Source organism: Heloderma suspectum, chromosome 5, assembly GCF_057233095.1.
Source record: "Heloderma suspectum isolate Gila_16-S chromosome 5, 16-S_ref, whole genome shotgun sequence".
Lineage (NCBI taxonomy): Eukaryota > Metazoa > Chordata > Lepidosauria > Squamata > Helodermatidae > Heloderma > Heloderma suspectum.
The window spans coordinates 61,138,989-61,162,480 of NC_139462.1; the positions used below are offsets into that span (position 1 = coordinate 61,138,989).

General features: G+C 40.5%; 1 protein-coding gene across 1 annotated transcript in view; it reads right to left on the bottom strand.

The window, feature by feature from the left end:
• FREM3 (FRAS1 related extracellular matrix 3) overlaps positions 1-23,492 on the bottom strand; it is a 124,477-nt gene that overhangs the window by 51,100 nt on the left and 49,885 nt on the right. The window contains exons 4-6 of the mRNA XM_084856167.1: positions 17,873-18,103; positions 17,558-17,683; positions 6,811-7,062 (exon numbers count right to left, since the gene is read on the bottom strand). Coding sequence (XP_084712293.1) covers positions 6,811-7,062; positions 17,558-17,683; positions 17,873-18,103 — 609 coding nt within the window. The remainder of the gene's footprint in view (positions 1-6,810; positions 7,063-17,557; positions 17,684-17,872; positions 18,104-23,492) is intronic.

Here is a 23,492-nt window from a genome sequence, read left to right on the forward strand (position 1 = left end):
GGCAGGGATGCCATGCAAGTGAAAAGTAATAATGGCCTTTAGACAAGTTCTGTCTAGTTAAAAGGCCATCATGGCTTGATTAACTCCACTCTTTTGGAATTTTTGTGGGCCATTCTCTTTCCTTCTCCACTGAGGAAACAAAAATATTATCTTTCAGCCTATTAGTTTGCTATTCTCTGCCCTGAATCCTTGAATTTCTGGAGAACACGCAACCAGCATTTGTTCAAAATGTTATTGTCTAGTTTAAATTAACATGACAATGTCATTTAAAACTAACTAGTGCAGTTTTATTTATGTGCATATAGAGTCAGCCTCAACATATTTATTACTAAAGATAGTCAGTGCCCAACTTTTAATGGGCACTGCTGAGTGTCTCAAAGGACTAGGGGTACAGATGGATGGATGTACGCCTGCACACACGCCCGCACACGCACACACACACACACACACAGAGTTTAAAGAATAAATATATTGTTCCTGATGTTAATCATTAGATATTACAGAGCCTGCTCAGGATGTTGATAATAAAAAGGGTTAGCTCACTATATTTAAAGACCAAAATTAAAAGCCTTCTTTAATTTAAAAACATAATCAGTTCTATAGTCTGAACATACCTTTTACACATCTTCTGGATTATGATAGATTAACAAACATTTTTACCTGTAGAAATCAGTATTTTTAATCAATGCCAACCAATCATGCACCCAGATCCCATCAAGGCTGGCTTAAGACATTTTGCTACCTGAGGCAGAGTAGCAAATGGTTCCGCCCACCCAAGTCAAAGCACATCGCACCAATGAACATGCACCCCAGAACACAATCCACACTACTATAGTGCCTGTTTACTCTTCCCATAGGGCCAAAGTTATGGGCACCCAAAACACCCAAAACTAAGAAAGGGACCGAGTTTGCTATAAGGAACGGTGTATCCTATGGCTTTGAAGCAGAGACATCACCTTGCCGACAAAGGTCCGTCTAATCAAAGCTATGGTTTTCCCAGTAGTAATGTATGGCTGTGAGAGCTGGACTATAAGGAAGGCTGAGCGCCGAAGAATTGATGCTTTCGAACTGTGGTGCTGGAGAAGACTCTTACGAGCCCCCTGGACTGCAAGGAGGTCAAATCAGTCCATCCTAAAGGAAATCAACCCTGAGTGCTCATTGGAAGGACAGATAATGAAGCTGAAGCTCCAATATTTTGGCCACCTAATGCGAAGAGAAAACTCCCTGGAAAAGACCCTGATGCTGGGAAAGACTGAAGGCAAAAGGAGAAGGGGACGGCAGAGGATGAGATGGCTAGATAGCATCACGGATGCAATGAATATGAACTTGAGCACGCTCCGGGAGAGAGCGCAGGACAGGAAGGCCTGGCGTGCTATGGTCCATGGGGTCACGAAGAGTCGGACACGACTGAACAACAACAACAACAACAACTCCCCCATTTTTGCTGCATTTACCCTTGAGGAAAGTGCAGCCTGATCCTATGTATGCTGCCGGGGTGGGGTGGGGACAGCTGGGAGGGGGGCTGCTGCTACTGCCACTGCCCTAGCATCCACTGCCTGAGGTGGCCATGCACTCCAACTTTAGAAAAAATACTAAGAGTTCCATACATGTATTGCCAAACTATTCTCATATAAAGTAGGAGTTGACTGAAAATGTAAATTTGTACTAGAAAAAAATGTTTTGTTACAACCCAATCGTCAGCACAGTTGCTTTAAAGCAAGCAATATAGGGAGCTTACTTCAAAGTAAAAGTGCTCAGAGTTCAAATACTACCATTTTTTAAGCAAGCTCTAATGACGAAGTTAAGTTATCTTGTTCTCATTGGGTTTAATCCAGACTAAGGCTGCAGTCCTATACACACTTACCAAGAAGCAAGCTCCACTGAGCTCAGTGAGAGTTACTTCTGAGTAGACATGTATAGGCAGTGTATAGCTGCACTGAGGTCCCACTGAAATCAATGGGAAGTAAGCCATGACTAACTCTTCACACTGATTTCAATGAGAGCTAATTTCAACTCACTTATGGTGAAATTCAGTGGTGTCTGTCTGCCAACAGAATGGATACTGTTGAAGGAACAGATTCCCCTCCCCTGAAGCCCAGTGTCCCCCAAAATCTAGTCTGGAGGGTTGGGTACATCCAGGAGCGGGGGGGTAGAGGGGGGAAGAGTGATAGTCCCACTGTGTGAGTGAAGGCTCCTTGTGCAATACTGAATGTCAGCCTTATCCTGGATCCATCCCATGTTATTTCCATATCACAGAGATGGGGAACCTCCCCATCCAGTCCAGCAGCTTCTTCTCCTGGCCCCAGCCCCTTTGCCATAGAGGGAAAAATTCTTTTCTCTGATCAGCAGCCGATCATCGGAGATAAGCATTTCTCCCTGTGGGGCATGGGTGTGTGTGTGCCGGGGGGGGGGAAGCTCCTGAGTGATTCAGCCCTTCTTCCATCTGAGGTTTGTCCTGCTTACTTCTGAGGAGTCATGCAGAGGCTTGCCCTGCTTACTTCTGAGTAAACATGACACATGCTGACTTCTGAGCAGAAGTGCTATTTGAAAGTGCTGCTGAGTGATTCAGTCCTGCTTCCTTCTGAGCCTTGACCTGCAGATGCTAGTTCAACTTACATCTGAGTAGACATACAGATGTGTCTGGTGGTGAAAAGAAAATCCGATGCTGTAAAGAACAATATTGTTTAGGAACCTGGAATGTCAGATCAATGAATCAAGGTAAGCTGGAGGTGGTCAAACATGAGATGGCAAGATTGAACATCGACATCTTGGGAATCAGCGAACTAAAATGGACAGGCATGGGCGAATTTAATTCAGGTGGCCATCATATCTACTATTGTGGGCAAGAATCCCTTAGAAGAAATGGAGTAGCACTCATAGTCAACAAAAGGGTGGGAAAAGCAGTACTGGGGTACAATCTTAAAAACGATAGAATGATCTCAGTACGAATCCAAGGCAAACCATTCAACATCACAGGAATTCAGGTCTATGCCCCAACCACTGATGCTGAAGAAGCTGAGGTTGATCGGTTCTATGAAGACCTACAACACCTTCTAGAACTAACACCAAAAAAAGACGTCCTCTTCATCATAGGGGATTGGAATGCTAAAGTAGGAACTCAAGAAATCACCGGGATAACAGGCAGGCATGGCCTTGGTGTACAAAATGAAGCAGGACAAAAGCTAATAGAGTTTTGCCAAGAGAACATGCTGATCATAGCAAACACTCTTTTCCAACAGCACAAGAGGCGACTCTACACATGGACATCACCAGATGGTCAATATCGAAATCAGATTGATTATGTCCTTTGCAGCCAAAGATGGAGAAGCTCTATACAGTCAGTAAAAACAAGACCTGGAGCTGACTGTGGCTCAGATCATGAGCTGCTTCTTGCAAAATTTCGGCTAAAATTGAAGAACGTAGGGAAAACCACTAAACCGTTCAGGTATGACCTAAATCATATCCCTGATGAATATACAGTGGAGGTGAGGAATAGATTTCAGGGATTAGACCTGATAGACAGAGTGCCTGAGGAACTATGGACGGAGGTCCGTAACATTGTTCAGGAGGCAGCAACGAAATCCATCCCAAAGAAAAAGAAATGCAAGAAAGCAAAGTGGCTGTCTGATGAGGCTTTACAAGTAGCTGAGGAAAGAAGGGAAGCGAAAAGCAAGGGAGAAAGGGGAAGATATAGCCAACTGAATGCAGAGTTCCGGAGAATAGCAAGGAGAGACAAGAAGGCCTTCTTAAATGAACAATGCAAAGAAATCGAGGAAAACAACAAAATGGGAAAGACTAGAGATCTCTTCAAGAAAATTGGAGATCTCAAGGGAACGTTTTGTGCAAAGATGGGCATGATAAAGGACAAAGAAGGCAGGGGCCTAACAGAAGCAGATGAGATTAAGAAGAGGTGGCAAGAATACACAGAAGAACTATACAGGAAAGATCTGAATGTCCCTGACAGCCATGATAGTGCGGTCACTGAACTTGAGCCGGACATCCTCGAGAGTGAAGTCCAGTGGGCCTTAGGAAGCATTAGTAACAATAAAGCTAGCGGAGATGACAGTATTCCAGCCGAGCTATTTAAAATCCTAAAAGATGATGCTGTTAAAGTGCTGCATTCAATATGCCAACAAATCTGGAACACTCAACAGTGGCCACAAGACTGGAAAAGGTCAGTTTACATTCCAATTCCAAAGAAGGGCAACGCCAAAGAGTGTTCAAACTACCGCACCATTGCGCTCATTTCACATGCCAGCAAGGTGATGCTCAAAATCCTACAAGCTAGGCTTCAGCAGTATGCGAACCGAGAACTACCGGAAGTACAAGCTGGGTTTAGAAGAGGCAGAGGAACTAGAGATCAAATCGCCAACATTCGCTGCATCATGGAGAAAGCAAGAGAATTCCAGAAAAACGTCTATTTCTGCTTCATTGACTATGCTAAAGCCTTTGATTGTGTGGATCACAACAAACTGTGGCAAATTCTTAAAGTGATGGGAGTACCAGACCACCTGACCTGTCTCCTGAGAAACCTGTACGAGGGTCAAGAAGCAACAGTAAGAACCAGACATGGAACAACCGAGTGGTTCAAAATTGGGAAAGGAGTACGACAAGGCTGCATATTGTCACCCTGCTTATTTAACTTATATGCAGAGTACATCATGAGAAATGCCGGGTTGGATGAATCAGAGGTCGGAATTAAGATTGCTGGGAGAATTATCAACAACCTCCGATATGCAGACGATACCACCCTAATGGCAGAAAGCGAAGAGGATCTCAAGAGCCTCTTGTTGAGGGTGAAAGAGGAGAGTGCAAAAGCTGGTTTGAAACTCAACATTAAAAAAACTAAGATCATGGCATCTGGCCCCATCACTTCCTGGCATATAGAAGGGGAAGAAATGGAAGCAGTGACAGATTTTACTTTCTTGGGCTCCAAGATCACCGCAGATGGTGACTGTAGCCATGAAATTAAAAGACGCTTGCTCCTTGGGAGGAAAGCTATGGCCAACCTAGACAGCATAGTAAGAAGCAGAGACATCACCTTGCCGACAAAGGTCCGTCTAATCAAAGCTATGGTTTTCCCAGTAGTAATGTATGGCTGTGAGAGCTGGACTATAAGGAAGGCTGAGCGCCGAAGAATTGATGCTTTCGAACTGTGGTGCTGGAGAAGACTCCTACGAGTCCCCTGGACTGCAAGGAGGTCAAATCAGTCCATCCTAAAGGAAATCAACCCTGAGTGCTCATTGGAAGGACAGATACTGAAGGTGAAGCTCCAATATTTTGGCCACCTAATGCGAAGAGAAAACTCCCTGGAAAAGACCCTGATGCTGGGAAAGACTGAAGGCAAAAGGAGAAGGGGACGGCAGAGGATGAGATGGCTAGATAGCATCACCGATGCAATGAATATGAACTTGAGCACGCTCCGGGAGAGAGCGCAGGACAGGAAGGCCTGGCGTGCTATGGTCCATGGGGTCACGAAGAGTCGGACACGACTGAACGACTGAAAAACAACAACAGACATACAGAAGTCTGGCCTGTTTACTTATGGGTAAAGAAGATGCTCATACTTACTTCTGAGTAGACATGCAGAGTCTTGGGGTTTCGGATGCTATTTGAAAGTGCTACTGAGTGATTCTTTCCTGCTTACATGTGAGTAGACATGCAGAGGCTTGTCCTGCTTTATTTATTTGTTTGTTTATTTATTTGTGTCACTCACATAGCACTGAATATAATAAAATCCCTCAGCGGTTCACAGTAAATATTAAAATCACATTTAAAATACAATAAAAACACAATATTAAAAACACTTCCAACTACAATAAAAACAATTGAAGGAGCAGTAAAACGGAGTGGCATGATTAAATTAATTACAGCCCAAGGAAAGCCTGAATGAACTGTCTTTTCAGGAGGCGTTTAAGAGATGCCGCATTTTCTGCCTCCTGAACTACATGACAGAAGTTTTCCAAAGGGTGGGTGCCACTACAGAGAAGGTGGTCTGCTTGGTATGTGGCTTGGTAGCTAATAGGCAGCCAATGAGTAGACAGGATGCTCATGCTTACTTTGAATAGTTTTGCTTCCTACTACAAATGGGTAACAACAGAAACTTTTGGAAGGTTGGATTTTTCAGCCCTGCCCACTTTTGCCTGTGCCCCCACTCACCTCTTGAATGTGGCTCCAGAGAGCCTCTCCAAATGGAATCTGACCCTAGGGTCAAAAAATGTTCCCCACCTTTGCCATACCGTAACTTAGAGGATAATTCTGTCACAGACTTTGTACTTCCTAGGAAGAATGTTGAGAGCATTTACCCCATGGTTACCATAAGACATGGTAGCTACTATATTTACCATAGCCTACCTCTAAGAAGAGGCAAGACGTGATTCAGGGATAACAACAGGATAAAAAGGTGTCCCCAACCAGTCATGCCCGACTCTAGGGTGTGGTACTCATCTCCATTTCTAAGCCGAAGAGCCAGTGCTGTCCAAAGACACTTCCGTGGTCATGTGGCCAGCATGACTGAACACCGAGGTGCACGGAACGTTGTTACCTTTCCCGCCAAAGCGGTACCTATTTATCTACTTGCAATTTCTTGCTTTCAAACTGCTAGGTTGGCAGGAAACAACAGGATACCTGAAATTAAATGAAGATGGAAGCCATCCAGTTGCTGCCTAGATGCCTAAGATGTGTACAAGCCCATAGCTCTTGGTCAAGTGCTCAAACTTAGTAAGCTTACCTAAAATAACAAACACGTGAAGAAGGTATTAACACCATAAACTTTAAAGAAGCAAATCTCTGTCATGGTTCTCTACTCACCATCATCTGTGTCAGCTAAAATTATTACTTTGGTGCTGGGGAATTCTGTTCCAATTTGCCCACCCATTGGCATACTTAATGTGACATTGAAAGTTTCATCTTCTTCATAAAGTGAATCATCAATAATGATGATACGGCAGGTTTTCTCAGTCTCATCCTTATCAAAGCGAATAAGGCCGGTATGGTCTTGAGGACGAGAGATATAGTCAGAGTAAGACAAGACAGTGGAAGGAATTGTGCCAGTGGCAGATCCTAAAAAGGAGAGGGAAAGATGAATGAGAAATATTAGAATTAAATTAAATATTAAATAACACCCAATTTCCCCACAAATCTCCATCCTTTTCTAAGAAAACACTAATTATGAGCATACAAAACTCAACTTCTGAATTTCTCTTTTTCCCAACCCTCTCCAGGTCTGCTCTATAAGAATGTAAGAAGAGCTGTGCTTGTTCACGCTAAAGGCCTATCTAATCCAACTTTCTGTTCCCATAGTGGCCAATTAGATGCCTATGGGAAACCCACAAGCAACGGCACCCTTTGCAGATGATCTCCATCACAACATCATCTCCTTTACTTTTAGAAGCATGTTGGTTTCCTGTTCTTCAAAGCGATGCCCCATTCCTCCAAGCAAGCAGTTCGTTCCAGAGAGAATATCATGAAAAGACACCATTTGGGTTTTTCTTGAAACTGAAAGCTGTGGAGTCTTTCCTGAGGCTTACAGACCTGCCTGTGGTTTTACCATGACCTTTGAGCTGGCAAGCAACTACATATGGATTTAAATCTGGCCACAGACATCGGTGCTGGTCACATGGGATTCACCTAAGAGTGGCTTTATAAATATGTAGACCACTTGCCCAAAAACAACAGTCTTTCTTTGGTTTCCAAAAGTTTATCAGGTGATATACATTTTTATATATCACCTATGCAACCATGAATGATGAGATTCTTACATGTCAAACATGGCTAAGCTGAGAATACCCTAAACAAATCTTTCCCAAGCAGGATAAAACTCATGAACAAAAAGTGTAACATGGAAAGCAGCCAAATTCTACACTAGGTACATTCTGCCCTATAAGGTATCATGTAAAATATGATATGAACAGTGCCCTACACTCCCCCAAAATCTGGCAGTACAATAAAGTATAGAGAAACTAATTTCTGCAGAAGATCAATTATAGCATTGCACAAAGGGCTCAAAGTTTTTACAGGATGAATTATCTTCTTGTCACTGCTTGTGATATGCCTTAAGATCTTAAGATTAACAGACACAATAGCAAATGAATAGGTATCACTGAAATTATTCTTATCTTGCAGTAAGATATACTAGTTTTTGAAAGACTATTTTTCACATGCATCACTGCTCCACCAAGGCTAACTACAGTGGAAATCAGTGAAGTTGCAGAAGTACAATTAAATGTGTCTGTGTGCATACATAAAAATACACATCCCCAGTTTTAATTCCTCCTGCCTTAACAGCTATGTATATCAGGATTCAATTATTGTTATCAAATAATTAAAGTTATTGTAAAAGTTATAAATCAATGTATCTGCTCTGGCATGCAAAAGATGAGAAATATTTCACTTTCTCTTACTTCAGAAATAGTGAAAGACTATAACCAGGAGTTTTTCACAACCAGGTGAGACTCAATTTAAAAACAGTCACATCTCCTTTAAAATTAATATATAATTATTTAATATTAATGTTCATTTCATTTCTATACCGGCTAATAACTAAGATGTCTGAGAGGTTCACAAAAATACATAATACAAACATAATATAAAATCTTAAACATACAAAAAAATAAAAAAGCAATTTAAAACAGGTAAAAACACCAGATATAATATGACATTAAAAGCTCCTTAACATGCCATCACATCTTTGGAAGTAGAGGACAGACTTAACTTGACACTGAAAAGACAGCAATGTTGCACCAGGTGGACCTTAGTGGGACAGCATTCCACAATCAGGGGCCACCACTGAGAAGGCCCTTGATGCCACCTTCAAGGCTCCCTCAAAGGAGGCACTTGGAGGAGGGCCTCAGATGTTGATCATAGTGTCCAGTAGATTCATAGCGCAAGAGGTACTCCATCAGGTATTGTGGTCCTGAGCTGTGTAAGGCTTTATAGGTTAAAACCAGCCCCGGATTTTAAATATTTAAATATTTACATTCAATTATTACATTTAAATATTTGATTTAAAAATACATTGTAAGTGTATCCAGGCATGCACACACATGCACACACACTGAAAATGTGATTTTAAAATAAAATGTTGAAGCATGCTGAAATGATCTTTAACAACATTTACTGAAGCCCAGCTTCAGTATCTTCTGAAGTTTAAGAAAGTGGCAACCCAGGAGAGGGCTCTTTTTGCAGTGGCGTCTCATTTATGGAATACCTTCTGAACATTATTTGATATTAATCTTTTTTTACTGTGATTTTAATAAAACAAAAACAAAACAAATCTTGAAGAAAAAAAGGGGAAGAAGACAAGAAATTACACACATAGAAATAACAATATTCCATTAAATACCACATTCTAGAAAAAACAAAAGAAGGGATTATGCATAAGTTTCAAGACAAGCAGACCAAATATCCATATATTTATCCATTTGCAAGTGACGCCTATATACCACCCGTTCAAAGGTGGATAGTGTTGTTAGGCCCTCAATCCATTGCATTAGAGGAGGTGAACATTTATCCTTCCAATGTTGTAATATCAGCCTTTTGGCTGTCAAGACAGCTCAGAAAATCCATTGGCGCTGACCATACGTTAAACTTCCCAGAAACCAGGAAATAATTTAGGAGGACATGTACATCATTCAATATTACAAGAGTTTTCCAGTACAAAGTTTATCCATATTTTGACCTCCTCCCCAAAGGTGGCGACTATTGGGCATTGCCAAAATATATGAATAAGACAAGCATTAAGTGTATTACATCTCCAACAGTTAAGCAAATTAGACGCTTATTTAAAAGAAGTTGTGGAATCCAGTAAACCCCAAACAAGATTTTTGCTGAATAAGGCATAGCTTAAGGTCCATAGCTACTTCAGGTACAGCTGCTAAAACAACGATCCATTGATTAGGCAAAATGGAGCGCTCCAATTCTCTATTCCATTTCTGTCTTAGACTCTGAGTGTCATATTTATTTACTGATAACAAGTATTTATATACATGAATCGTGGCTCAATATGACTGATCAGCTGCTATCAGTGTTTCCAATAGCAATGGAGATTCTGAAGCTATAAAAGCAGTCAGATTCCAACAAGTGTTGCAATTGCAAGTATTGCCATTCAGCCATAGTGGGTAAATCATATTTAGCTCGCAGATCAGAGAATGACAGAAACTTGTAGTCCGGACCCAATAATTGGTCCAAGTTAAATATAATCTTATCCATCCATGTCCATCACAAAAACATTTTCTTTCCAGTTTTTAAACCTGGATTTCCCTATAAAGTCAATTGAGCATGAGACAATGGATCAAACTGTAATTGACATATTATACACCATACCTGAAGATGTATTTGCTTAGAACTTAATATTACCTTCTAAGTGCCAAATCAGAACTGTTTTATTCACCTGTAAATGTCCAGTGCAGTCCTATACACATCTACTTATATGTAATTCACACTGAAATCAATGGGAATTACGTTACTGCCCTCCTATCATTGTTTTAATCTGAATTTTATAGTTTGATGTTTGAAGCGTGTATTTGGATTTTTATTTTGGTATTTATATGTCATCTTGGACCCTTGATAGCAGGAAGTCAGGATATAAATGTTTTCAATGTATCTTTCACAAACTATTTGTTTGGAAGGAAACATGATATTTCAAAGTGTTAAAGAAGTTTAAGATTTGTTTCTAAATTGTGAAATATGTTTCTAATGTATTTCTAATACACACAAATATTCCTGAATTATAGGTTGGAATCTGGTCAAGCAGTTTGAAATTGCAGCTTTCGATCTGCAGAGTCTATACTGTGCCCCAAATAGTGCTTGGACAAAATAATGACCTTAGGGTGCAATCCTATGCATGTTTAGACAAGGGCATAGTCTGAAGGCACATGAGGCAGACACCTTGCTGAAGCTAAGCCGGTTTGGGTCTTGTCTGTGCTTGGAGGGGAGACTACCTGGGAACCACATGGAAACCACATGAGTTCCATGATGGAAGAAAGGTGGGATATAAATGTAATAAACAAACAAACAGTCCCACATCTCTCAGCGTTCCCCAGCCAGCCATGCTGGCTGGGGAATGCTGGGAGCTGTAGGACTTTTTTTCTGTCTAAACATACATAGGATTGTGCCCTTAAACATATACCATCATGCTTTCAGGTTCAGACGTTCTATCCCATATGAAGATAGAGTATGGTGCACAGAGGGGTTTGATTCATTTTACTTACCAACTGACAGCAAAGAACATTGTAATGGTTATGATCACTGTGTGAATGTCTAGAAGTAAAGCACTAAGTTTCCTTAAAACTGAAAAGGGCCGACAGCTTAAAAAGATGCAAAATCCAAAGCCACCCTTGAACATTTTTTGTGCCCAAGTACACAACAAAATGTAGCATGGGGGAGAAACAAATGGTATTAAGGCTCTGCAATAGCTCACTGATTAAAGAACATATGACCTTTGAATCTTTGACTTTCCTGGAGATTCTTGCCAGGCACTGAGGTTTTTTGAATGTGACAGCCAAACTAGCGGCAGGCAACACAGAAGCAGAAGACTTTTTTTTAAAGCATCAACTGCAACAAAAACCTGACAAAGCCAAGACTTAACTTTCATTTTTGTGCTCCCAAGGCGTGCAAGATGTTACTAACACAGGCTGATCAGCTGGTAGATAATTTCCACACTGTAAAAGCTAGAGCTTCATCAAAATCTTTACATTTCACCAATCAGGATAAATGCTGGCATTTGGGCTAAACTAGATGTGATGTTGGAGAGGCATACATGCATCCCCTGATGTATAAGTATTAATTTATTTATTAAGTTAATTTATTTTCCCAGACATTTCAGTGGTTCTTCTCCAGGAGCTCCCACTAAAGGAAGTGAGGTGGGTGGCTACTAAGAAGAGGGCTTTTTCTGTTGTGGCACCCCCACTGTGGAATGCGCTGCACAGAGAAGCTTGTCTGGCGCCTATGTTGTGCTCTTCTCGGCGCCAGGTGAAAACTGTATTTTCTCAGGGATTTTAGTCTTTCAGTTTCTGTTGTTTAAACCTGTTACTGTATTATAAATATTTGTACTGCTGCTAAGTTTATTTGGTTTTTATTTGTATTTTATACTGTAGCTTTAAACCTTTATACGTTTATATTGCATTATCTCATGTTGTATAGAAATGTAATAAATAAATAAACAAAAATAAAAATATTACATTATATCCCACCTTTCCAACACAAATGGCACTCAAGGTGGCTATTTTCACTTCACCATCATTATTAATATATTTTTGGCTAAAAGCAGCCACAGGGGGCACACTGCACAGGGGCCATGGCAGGTGTGGGGTGTTAACATTTCTGCCCTCCCCACACCAATTTCCCAATAGAAATCACCCCAACCTGGATCCCTCCGTCGTCCCGAAAAAAGACATCAGGACATGGTGTTTCATTTGTCTAACATCTAGTTTGGCTGTAATTTTCATTGATAAGCTGCCTTTCCCCATACTTCTATAAATCTATGCAGCTAATCAATCATTGTTAATAAACTCTGTCTGATTTTATTTGTTGATTTATTATTTTATAATAGTTGCTATCTTCTATCCTCCTCCTCCTCTTTTCATCAGTTAATGCTGGCAATTCCATCAACTCGGGCTATGAGACTGACTGATTAAGGGCACGATCCTATGCATGTTTAGACAGAGAAAAGGCCTAAAACTCCCAGCAGGCTGGCTGGGGCACGCTGGGAGTTGTAGGCCTTTCTTTTGTCTGAACATGCATAGCACTGCACCTTAAAGGTTCTATGTACACTGCAGAAGAAGTGTGCATATAACGCACATCTGAATTTGTCTCTCAGAACACCCACATTGCATTGCAAAATTTGATCAAAGAACAGGAAACTGGGAAATTTAGTAAGCATGCACTGGCTCAGTTTACCTTTTAAAATAATCTTGTGCCAAATCTCCAAACTGCTCTTTGAACGAGGGGTGGGAGAGGGAGTATAGAAAGCAGCATGAGAATTAAGGACAGCTTGTGAGAAACAAACTCAAACAGCTGGTTCAGACATGATGTTGAGCCATAGTTTAGTATTACGTGCACAAGCCACAGCACACCTTGGGCTTGCGCACTCCAACATGCAATTTGTGCATGTACCACTGAATTATGTGTTAGCATTATGTCCAAACTGAGGCAAACGGTTATTGGGACTGCAGTTTATGCCTTCTTCTGTTGCATAAGACAATTTTTCAAGAAATGTTAGAAGTAAGATCAGCAGCCACCCCACCCCACCCCGAAACCCTGTGGTACACAGTCTAGTAATCAGATGTATATTATCTACCAATAGAAAACAAAAATATTTGTCCATTCTATGGAATGTAAGGCTTGTACAAAGGTATTAGCCTGGACAATAACTCATGTTTATTTATAGTACATTTAATGCCTAGATAAAAGCCTAGTTTTCACAAAGGTAGTCTGAGCTGTACTACTCAAATTGCAAATGGGGACTTAATGACTCAATGTTGCACTTACTAAACATTCCCTCCACACGTAAAAGTAGGTGCCAAGGAGAAAGGTTCAAGACCAACATTCTCCCTGATATTAAAGTTTTCTATATATTGGGGGTGGGGGTGGGGATTCATGGAAGAGCATTTCGTCATTACAGCAGCCTGAAGTGGTGGAACCAGGACAGAGGTTTATCTCCTCAGTGAGAACTAAGCCAACACCATTTGTACAATGTATTATGTATTTGTTGACGATATTTGTAGCCTGCCCTTCAAAAAAATGCCTTACATTAAAATATAAAAAGGAGAAAAATGTAGATATACTTCTTAATTCTACACAAAATCCCTGGCCGACCAGGATATCTTATGTGTACACATGCAGAGACACACACAATGGGTCAGATCCAGACTAAGTCATACTTCAGTCTGATTTCAATAATGTCAAAGTATGACCAACAGAACGGATCTAACTGTGTGTGTGCACGCGCGCGTACACATGCACAAAGCATTTCCTTTTTTAAAAACAGCAGTTCTACCTGTGCTGCATGGGGAGCTGTCTTGTCTTACGTGTTTGAAGTAGTTTCCAATGGGACACAAGGGAACTGCTGCTTACAAAAGGAAATTAAAAGTGTCACATACATATCAACAATGGAGATAAAGGCTTCTTACATCGGCAATGCCTGTGTTATGGATCTATCATATTTAGTCCCATGGAAACAGTGAAATTGATGGACAAAAGCTCTTGACATGAGTTTATCCTGGGATGTTCTATCAGAAGGAAGGAAGGAAGGAAGGAAGGAAGGAAGGAAGGAAGGAAGGAAGGCAGGCAGGCAAAGCTGCCAGATTTCTTATATTTATTCCAACTTTCTATTCTTGCATTAAAATCTCTATAAAAAGGTAAAGGTGTCCCCAACCAGTCGTGTCTGACTCTAGGGTATGGTGCTCATCCCCGTTTCTAAGCCGAAGAGCCAGCGCTGTCCAAAGACGCTTCCGTGGTCATGTGGCCGGCATGACTGAACACCGAGGTGCACAGAACGCTGTTACCTTTCCCGTCAAGGCGGTACCTATTTATCTACTTGCAATTTCTTGCTTTCGAACTGCTAGGTTTGCAGAAGCTGGGACTGAAGACGGGAGCTCACTCCGTCATGCAGCACTCGGGTCTCGAACTGCTGACCTGCCGACCTTCCAGTCTGCAGTTCAGCGTCTTAACCACTAAGCCACTGCGGCCCCAATATCATAATAAAAAAACTATAGTAAATAAATAAATATCATCATCTCTAAAAGGTAAAAAAAGGTAAAGGTGTCCCCAACCAGTCGTGTCCGACTCTAAGGTGCGGTGCTCATCCCCGTTTCTAAGCCGAAGAGCCAGCGCTGTCCGAAGATGCTTCCGTGGTCATGTGGCCGGCATGACTGAACACCGAGGTGCACGGAACGCTGCTACCTTTCCCGCCGAGGCGGTACCTATTTATCTACTTGCAATTTCTTGCTTTCGAACTGCTAGGTTGGCAGAAGTTGGGACTGAAGACGGGAGCTCACACCGTCATGCAGCACTCGGGTCTCGAACCGCTGACCTGCCGACCTTCCAGTCTGCAGTTCAGCGTCTTAACCACTAAGCCACCGCATCATCATCTCTACAAAACAACTGGGCTTTAGGGAAGTGGTATTCAAGGTCTGTCAGAGTTACAGATAGTTACAAAGTTATCCCATATATTATCATCAGTACGTAAAATCTGGAAATATTGGGGGGGCATATAAACATTTATACTGTCTGCTCTCAAATGCTTCATATGGGACATAAGGGAGTTGCTGCTTACAAAAGGAAGTTCAAATTGACTGTGCCACAAACAGCACTGGATCCAAGTCAAAGATTTCTTATGTTGGTAATGGGGAAAATGTAAAACTTTAAGCTACTCCCTGCCTCATCGTGGATAAATATAATGTTATGGTATAATAAAGAATAAAACTTTTGTTTTGCTTGGAGATACAAATGCAGATGCTCCATCTGTTCTCCCCCTTCCTGATTGGTTGGCTCACTGTGACAGAACCTGACCATAAGTAAATCTTAATTTAGCAGTTAGCCTTTATCTTTTAAAAACTGAGATTTTTCACCCTACAATTTGTCCAAAAGCCCACATTTCTTTAAAATACCCTCTTTTCAACTACCCCCAAATCTGACGTGGAGAACTTGTATCTCTTGTATTTGGGGAGCAGATAAAGTTGGGCAAGAAATGTCAGGAATGTAAAGACGAACTGTTATCTCTAGAAAGGGCAAACATACAAATGAAGGAATTTATTTGAAGCAGTGGGTTTTCCTTTCAATTAAAATAAAATTTAGTTTAAGGTGGCTGAAAACCAAAGGTTCTGTTTACTTGGAAGTAAATGGGGCTTAGTTTAAATATTCACTCTTTTTCCAAATGCATTCTATATTAACAGAATCCATCACTGGTGACTGGAAAGTAACTGTGTTGCACGCTGAGCCCCATCAATGTGCTTTGAAAGATTCTAGAGTCAGACACAGAGCTGTGAAACCCTTCCATTTATTTCTCTCCTTCACACAACTTACTCTGAGCTTTTAGAATATTGTGCTTTCCAGAAAAGAAAAAAATTAAAAAGTAGACTGCCAGTGCAATCCAATATGTGTCTACTCAGAAGTAAATTGCACTGAATCCAACAAGACTTACTCCCAGGTAAGTGTGTAAAAGGCTGCAGCCCGCAAGACTGGAAATCAATCAACAAGCTTACACCACCAGCTCTATTTCCATAAAGGCCACCAAGCAAGCCCTAACATAAAAGTTTGTGAAGTCAAAGCAATCTAATCTCTGTAAAAAAAGTGGCTATGGACCTGTTTTTTTTTAATACTTTCATCTTCCTGTTACATCTCACAGCTGTGCTGACATACTTAACATCTGAGACTGACCAACAGCTGTCATGCTTCACAAACACAACTTGACTAGTTGTCTAACCCATGGGGGCATAAATCTTTCAGAATGTGCACCAACCAGAAGAAAGTGCTTTCTAATAAGGAAATAAGGATTAAAAAAAATCAACTAGCATACATTTTCCACCAGCCCTCCCACTAAGGTATAAATAAGCTGAACAAGAAAATATCTAGACAGAGAAATAGAAAGGCACATTGTAATATACTAGAATATCCAATATAATTTTCAGCATTCATTTTACATCACTTGAACTTAGGATGCGGCAGTTCACTGTCAAAATCATTGTTTTATAAATCACTTTATAACGACATGAGCAGCCCAATCAGTGGGGTTTATTCCCAAGTAAGTATGCATATGACTGCAGTCTCAGAGAAATATACAGATAATTCCCAGGGAAATGTACACACACAAACAATTTTTTACTTGAATATTTTAAATAAACCTGAAACTTAATGTATTTGCCTGCTTGTGACTATATAAATAATCAGGTTAGGTGTACGTTGATGCATTTTTGCTATGATTTGTTAACCTATTCCCTAACAAAAGAAGTGTGGAGCTTGTACAGGAAAGAAAGAAACAAAGAAAGATGCTTAATTTAAACAGGATTACATTCCCTACCAAATGCAAGCAACAGATCATTTCAGTACTAATTTGCCCAGTCAATTAATCTACGTTCATATATTTTAACCATACTCAGGACCCTATATATACGACACAGCTGTGAATATTCCATGCAAAAGTAAACTTTTTTAAATGGCACAGTTTTCCAGACCAGAGGTGGACAATACCGTGGGCTGCACGTTTAAGTAAAATTTAAAGAAAAGAAGTCAGAAAAATGGCATCTGTCGCAGCTACCGCGTGCCTAAAGCCCACGTTTAGCTTGTTTGCAAGCTAAGTTTGGCCTTTTGGGTGTTCTGTAGCTGCTATGGAGCACCCAAAAGGTTAAATCTAGGTCGTAGACAAGCTAAATGTAACCAGTGTAGCACTCTGTAACACTACAGAGCAAACTAGAGATTTCAGGGAGGGGTGTTTTGGACGACCTGTGCCAGTGGTCAAAAATGGCCCAGATCTCCGGAAGCTGTCCACCCCTGGTCTAGACAGTATTTAGAGGCCCTACTGCAGCTGACACTAGGCAAAGTGTAGCAAGGAACACCTTACCTTGATGTGTGGAACAAATGACCATTAATTCATGGCTAACATCTCCAGATCTCCTGACAGGAATTAGCAGCTCACCAACATCTTCTTCTATTCTGTACTCTGATCCAGGAATGTACACAGTTGATTCTGGGAAAGAGTGGAAGAGTAATTAAATATATAAATTCAACATTAACTAAAACAATTTAAGGTTAGTGGGATTACTATTTGTATTGTTACTTGGAGCTCTGCTGCAATCAATGGGAACAGGATTATGAGAGCATTTGCAAGGAAAAAAATAATGAAGTGGAAACAGATAAGCAGACAAAGATCACTTACCATCACCTGGATCCACAATTTCCACTGTGGCTCTTTCTGGAAATTCTAGGGCGGCCATAACTGGATCTGATAAAATAATCTGGAAAACCTCTGATTCCTCATATTCGTTATCTACTATTATCCTTACTCGCCAAGTAGCCATGGTTTGTCCTGGGTTGAATTGAACTTGTTTCTGGGCTTTCCCTTTGAAATCTTTATCCTTTTCAGCTGTTCCATCTTTAGTCCCAATGCCTGAGCAAATATTTGGAAGAAACAAAAATAAAGGAGTAAGAAATTTTGGCTTTTCCTCCCTCCAAAGGAATTGCTTCAAGAAAAAAAGATTTCATATTTGAAATACTAGAAAAACTCCCTATCTATTTATCTATCTATCTGTCTCATATACACAAGTAATCTCCCTCTGAGAAGTTTTAAAAGAAACATTTCTATTGCTCTGTATAGGGGTCAAAATGATTGAAGGGCAGTAAAATTGTATTCCTGCAAAACTAATAGGATCCATTAAGCAAGGCTGATCTCATTCAAGTAACCAGAGATACAGTGAGAGCACATGACACAATCTGGGAACATCCCCAGAGACTACAGTATTGAGATTAGTACAATCAGTAAGTGGAATATAAGTAGGCAGGCAAATTTTACCTCGGGAAAACTTACTCCTAGTCAGTTACATGTATTCTGGGCAGTTATTTCAAATTTAGGTTGGCTGAACCTTTCTCACCTAACTACAAGCATCACCATGCCATGTGATTTTGGAAAATCAGAATTCATATTCACTGTCATTGGATATTAAATCTGTGGGGGTTGCATACCCAGTTGGCGGAAAACATATACTCTCTCCAAAATTCATATTTAATGAAGATGATAATCTGCTGAAAAGCAATCATTATCTGGAATGTTAAAGAAGAGATTCATCCCATGCACATTTCTGAGGATTTCAATTCATCTTCACCGCTATCTTTACATGAACTTTAAGTGTGGAATGTTTCACCTGCCCAGCTTCTGGAAGATGATTTGAATATAGGTTTAACCTCCTTCTCTGCTTCCATTAAGAAGTAACTGACAAAAAAGCAAAAATGGATGCAATTTGTGAGAATATAAAATCTTTGTTCAGTCTCAAGCCCTAATGGTAACACATTAATGGAAATTCTTGGGAGGCAAAGATAATAGTGTGTTTGTGTGTGTGCATGTGTTCTTGTATTATGTAAGCAAACTTTTGATTCAGTTTGAAAACTAAAGATTGACTTCAGATGCAGCTTAACATTCCTATTATGATCATCCAAAAGCAATCTGAGATTTCAGTGGTTCTCAATTCTATTCGTGTAATATCTGTGATGTTTTAATTTACCAATATTTAAAATGGGCCTAAAGAGCTAGCTCTATTACTGGCAATGCAGGTATTAAAAGCTATCTGGTGCCTTAAAATCCATGTAAGAGTCAAAAGGCTGAAATCATTTCTTAAAACCAAAGTGAGAGGGTACCATACTCACTTCTGCCAACACTTTTAACACATAGGAATGCTATTTCATTTACGTTTTCAATAGCTGTTTCAATTCTGACTTGTAGGTGAAAAAAAATGTAATTTCACTCTCGAGTATAATTTTAAACAAAGAGAAAAGTGAATACAGTTTGAGTTTACTTAACATCTATGGAGCTAGATTTTGAGTTTGTTAATGTCTAATGTTTCTACTCAGCTTCACCTTAAATAAGTAAACTATTTTTGCTTAATTTATGGTTTGACACCATCAGTTGGGAAACTTTACCTTTCTGAGCAAGGATAATAAACCTTTGGTATGCTGAAACCCATACCCACGTCCAAGAGAACTTGATATCCTGCAAGAAGCTCCTGAGAGCTGTGAGATGTGAAACCATTCCACATTACGACCCCCAGTTCTTGGACCTATTTAGAAGTGCTTGATGTAATCCTCAGGAAAGCACAATTTGGTATTAAGCCTCTGCTCTACCAGGACTGTTCTTAAATATTTATTCGGTTAACAGCTGGTTTTTTTTTAAGCATTAACATGATTGATGAGAAGAGGGAACATTTTCTGATTTACTGTTTTCTTTCTATGATGCCTCTTATTGCTAATGAGGTACCAGCTATTTACTCCACTCTTGCTGGGAATTTTTCTAGGCTGTGCAAAGGTAAGTACATTAGAGAGCATTGCTTCCTTTTTTGTTGTTAACTGTGTGCTTTACTATGCCTTACAGAAGCTTCCACAATGTGGTGCCCTCCAGATGTTTTGGATTACAGGCTACTCTACACCAAGCTTTTTAGCCCACAACTTTACTGGGGCCTCTGCTTCCAGATCTTTGTGGGATTAAAATCAGCCCTTTATATGTGCTTCCTCCCCTCCCCCCAGGTACTTCCTTCCTCTGCAAGTGTATATATTTCATTATACAGCCACTAGATGGCGGTGTGGTATAGCAGTGGTTATAGTGCAACTCTGTAATTACAGAGTGTCAAACCGCCATTTTAAAATGGTGCATTTCCCCCATTACAAATAAAGCCACAGAAACGGTCACAAAGTGCAGGTGAGGCCCTGGGTGTTAACAATGTCATGTAAAGGACCCACAAACTTCCATGAGTAATCAATCTCGATCTCAGGATAAAAGCCTGGTGTAGAGAAGCCCTACAACTCCTAGGATTCCTAACCATTGGTCATGATGGCTGGGGCTGATGCCAAAACATCTAGGAGACACCAGGTTGGGCAAGGCTAGCTTACATAATGTCTTTTCCAGGCATGGAATTCTAACTCAGGAAGAAGGCAGGCCATTATCAATCTCCCATAATCCAAACTAATGCAATGTGCCACAAGCACAAAACAAGAACTAGAAATATGTGCAGAGCCAATAACACAAGCACATGATCTCATCCACAGACTACACATTAAGTCAGAAAACTTAATTTTTCTGCAAATATGCAACAAGCAAATATGCAACATATTATCAAGGAATAAAGCAATTGTAAAATAGATATTTCATTCTATCCTGTCTTTAAAAGATGGAATAGAAAAACAGGGGGAGTACATTAGTAAAATTTAATTCCCTAAATATTTCTATTACTTTCTATCAACACTGGAGTCTCCAACGTGGTGCCTCTGGCACCAGTTTGTCTATGGACACCCCTCTTGGCATCCGCAAGACTCGCTGCCCTTCTTAACTTTAAATTTATTTCTTGAGATTTTAAAAATCAATTATTTTTTTAAGTGGGACATTGGCATGCTGCAAAGCAAAGTACTTCCTTTCAGAAGGGGGGGGTGTCGAAAGAGTGGTTTGTGTTTTGAAGCTCAGACCCCACCTATGCCTTGTACCTGGGTTCTTGGGCAAGTTACTTTTCTTTTTTCCTGCTAGGAAATGAGTCTTTTGTGACCACCCATGTCCACTATGGCAGCCATTTTATGAATGGGCAAGCCCGCACATAGCAGCCATTTTGTGGGCGCACATATGACACACTGTCAGAATCCCAAATATGTCCACTGACCCACCAACCCTATGTTAACCTAACACAGGTAAATGGTGAAATACTGAGACCCCAATAGCTCCATAGGTTGGACAACTTTAAAACAACTAGGTATGTCAGGCCTTCCTGAATTCCACCCCCTGTCTTTCTTCCCCTATGGGTAAGCAAGCATCTATTGGGAGGGGCTATTCTGAGTGGACAAATGGCTGGCAAGGAAAGCTTTAAGGAGCCCCTCTCCCTACCAGTCTTTCAATCAAGCTCTGAAACTACTTGTTCCTTCTTAGCATGAAAAAACATGAAGAATAATGGTGCTACAGGAAACAAGTAGTTTAGTGCTGACTTAAGAGAGATTTCAGTTGTACACAGATAGAACTGAGATCCAATGAGACCCTCCAGCCAAGTAAACACATAACAATCCTACATTCTTGGAATCAACCTTAGGCTCTTATGGCTTGTCTACTCACTGAAAATTGGCTCACAGAATTTGATTTTTAAAAATTTCCAATAAATCTTTTTACATTTTAAAATTTCTTTCACCCTTAGCATCCACAAGCTCATATACTATTTGGAGAAACAGTTGATACCAATTTGTATGTAAACTTAAGCCTTCTGCATATATTATCCAGGTATATGCTCAGTGGATGATGGCAGCTCCACTCCCCTAAACAGGTTGAAAGACACATCTGCAATGTGTGCCCCTGCATATACTTTGTGGCAAGGCTCCATGTTATTGGGAATGCCCCCTTTTTCAGGTTTGTACAAGCAGACACATGTTGAAGACTCTTACAATGCACAGACAGTGGAGTGGAACCTGTTGCTGCCCCCCACCCCACCCCACTGCCCTGGAGACACACATTCAATATACGTGTGGATAACATATGAATATTAAGGAACAATACTATTTGCTGTGATCCTGCTTCCCTAGAGCAGTTCCCCTGCCCCAGAAAAAGATAGTGGACTTGGGTTGGAACCAAAGCTTCATGAGGAGCAACTGGCAACAAATACCAAATTACATGTAAGAAGGTTGATTCTAAATACATAGTACATTCTCAAGTGACCAACCTCTTAGAACCAACCAGATGTTATGTCAACAAATGTATTGTCCCAACTCTGATTCTGCTGAGAAAAGAGGAATGGTGAGGGGATATACAGGAGAGGATTAGTAAGAAGGGATATTTCTATGCCCACCAACTCTCTTTTGTGTATACCCCCCAAGGTCATTTTATTTCTGGCTTTGGAGCCCAGCTGGGAGGAGGGAAGGACAAACTGCTGGGGGTATGGGTGGCCATCTGTGGTGGATAATCAGTAGATGCAGAAGCATTAAACACCTCTTCCTTCATACTAATTCTCTCCTGTAACTGTTGTCCAGTCCTGACAATAGCATTGCAAGGCAAATGTAAGACTGGAATCCCTTTGTTTACCTATAAAGAGCTTTGTTACATAAAGTTAAAATCCCACATCCTTACCAGGGCTTCTGCTTCTGGATTCTTTGCAGGATTAGGATAGGCTCCTTTACAAGAGTGGACATGTGCTTTGAATCTGGGAATTCCTTTCTTGGCAAGTTCTATATGTTTCAATTTACAGCCACTAGGTGGTGCTGTGGTTATAGCGTAACTGCGCAGTTACACACAGCTGATATATTGGATTAACATTCGTTATCAGGTTATCTCCAATCTTTTTAAAAGTGGGATAAAGGTCAGAAAGCACGAGAGACACCCTCGAGGTTGACCTCATGTAAAGGACCCACAAAGTTCCATGAATGACCAATCATGAGCATGTAATAAAAGCCTCATATAGAAATGTTCAAAGTCTCATTTCCCTCTTAGAAAAAGGATTTGGGAACCAAAGCTGTAGCATAGTTGAGCCACAGAGATATGCTTATTTGACAGACATGGACTTTTACCACAGTTGAAGTCAATCGATTTTCTGAAATTTATGTCAATAAAGGCATGTCTACATATTCATACACTAAAAATGTTAACCTAAATGCCACAGTTTTGCACCTTGAGCCTTAACAACAAAAGTGTTTTGAAAGCTTTGCTTGCCCCATGCACTTTTCAGTGACAGACTAGAATGTTCCACTTCACATTTATCTCAATACTTGTGAAAAGCATCTGATAAAGAAACTTCAGTGGTTCTTATTGACTTAGTTTGCTCTGTTTCTTA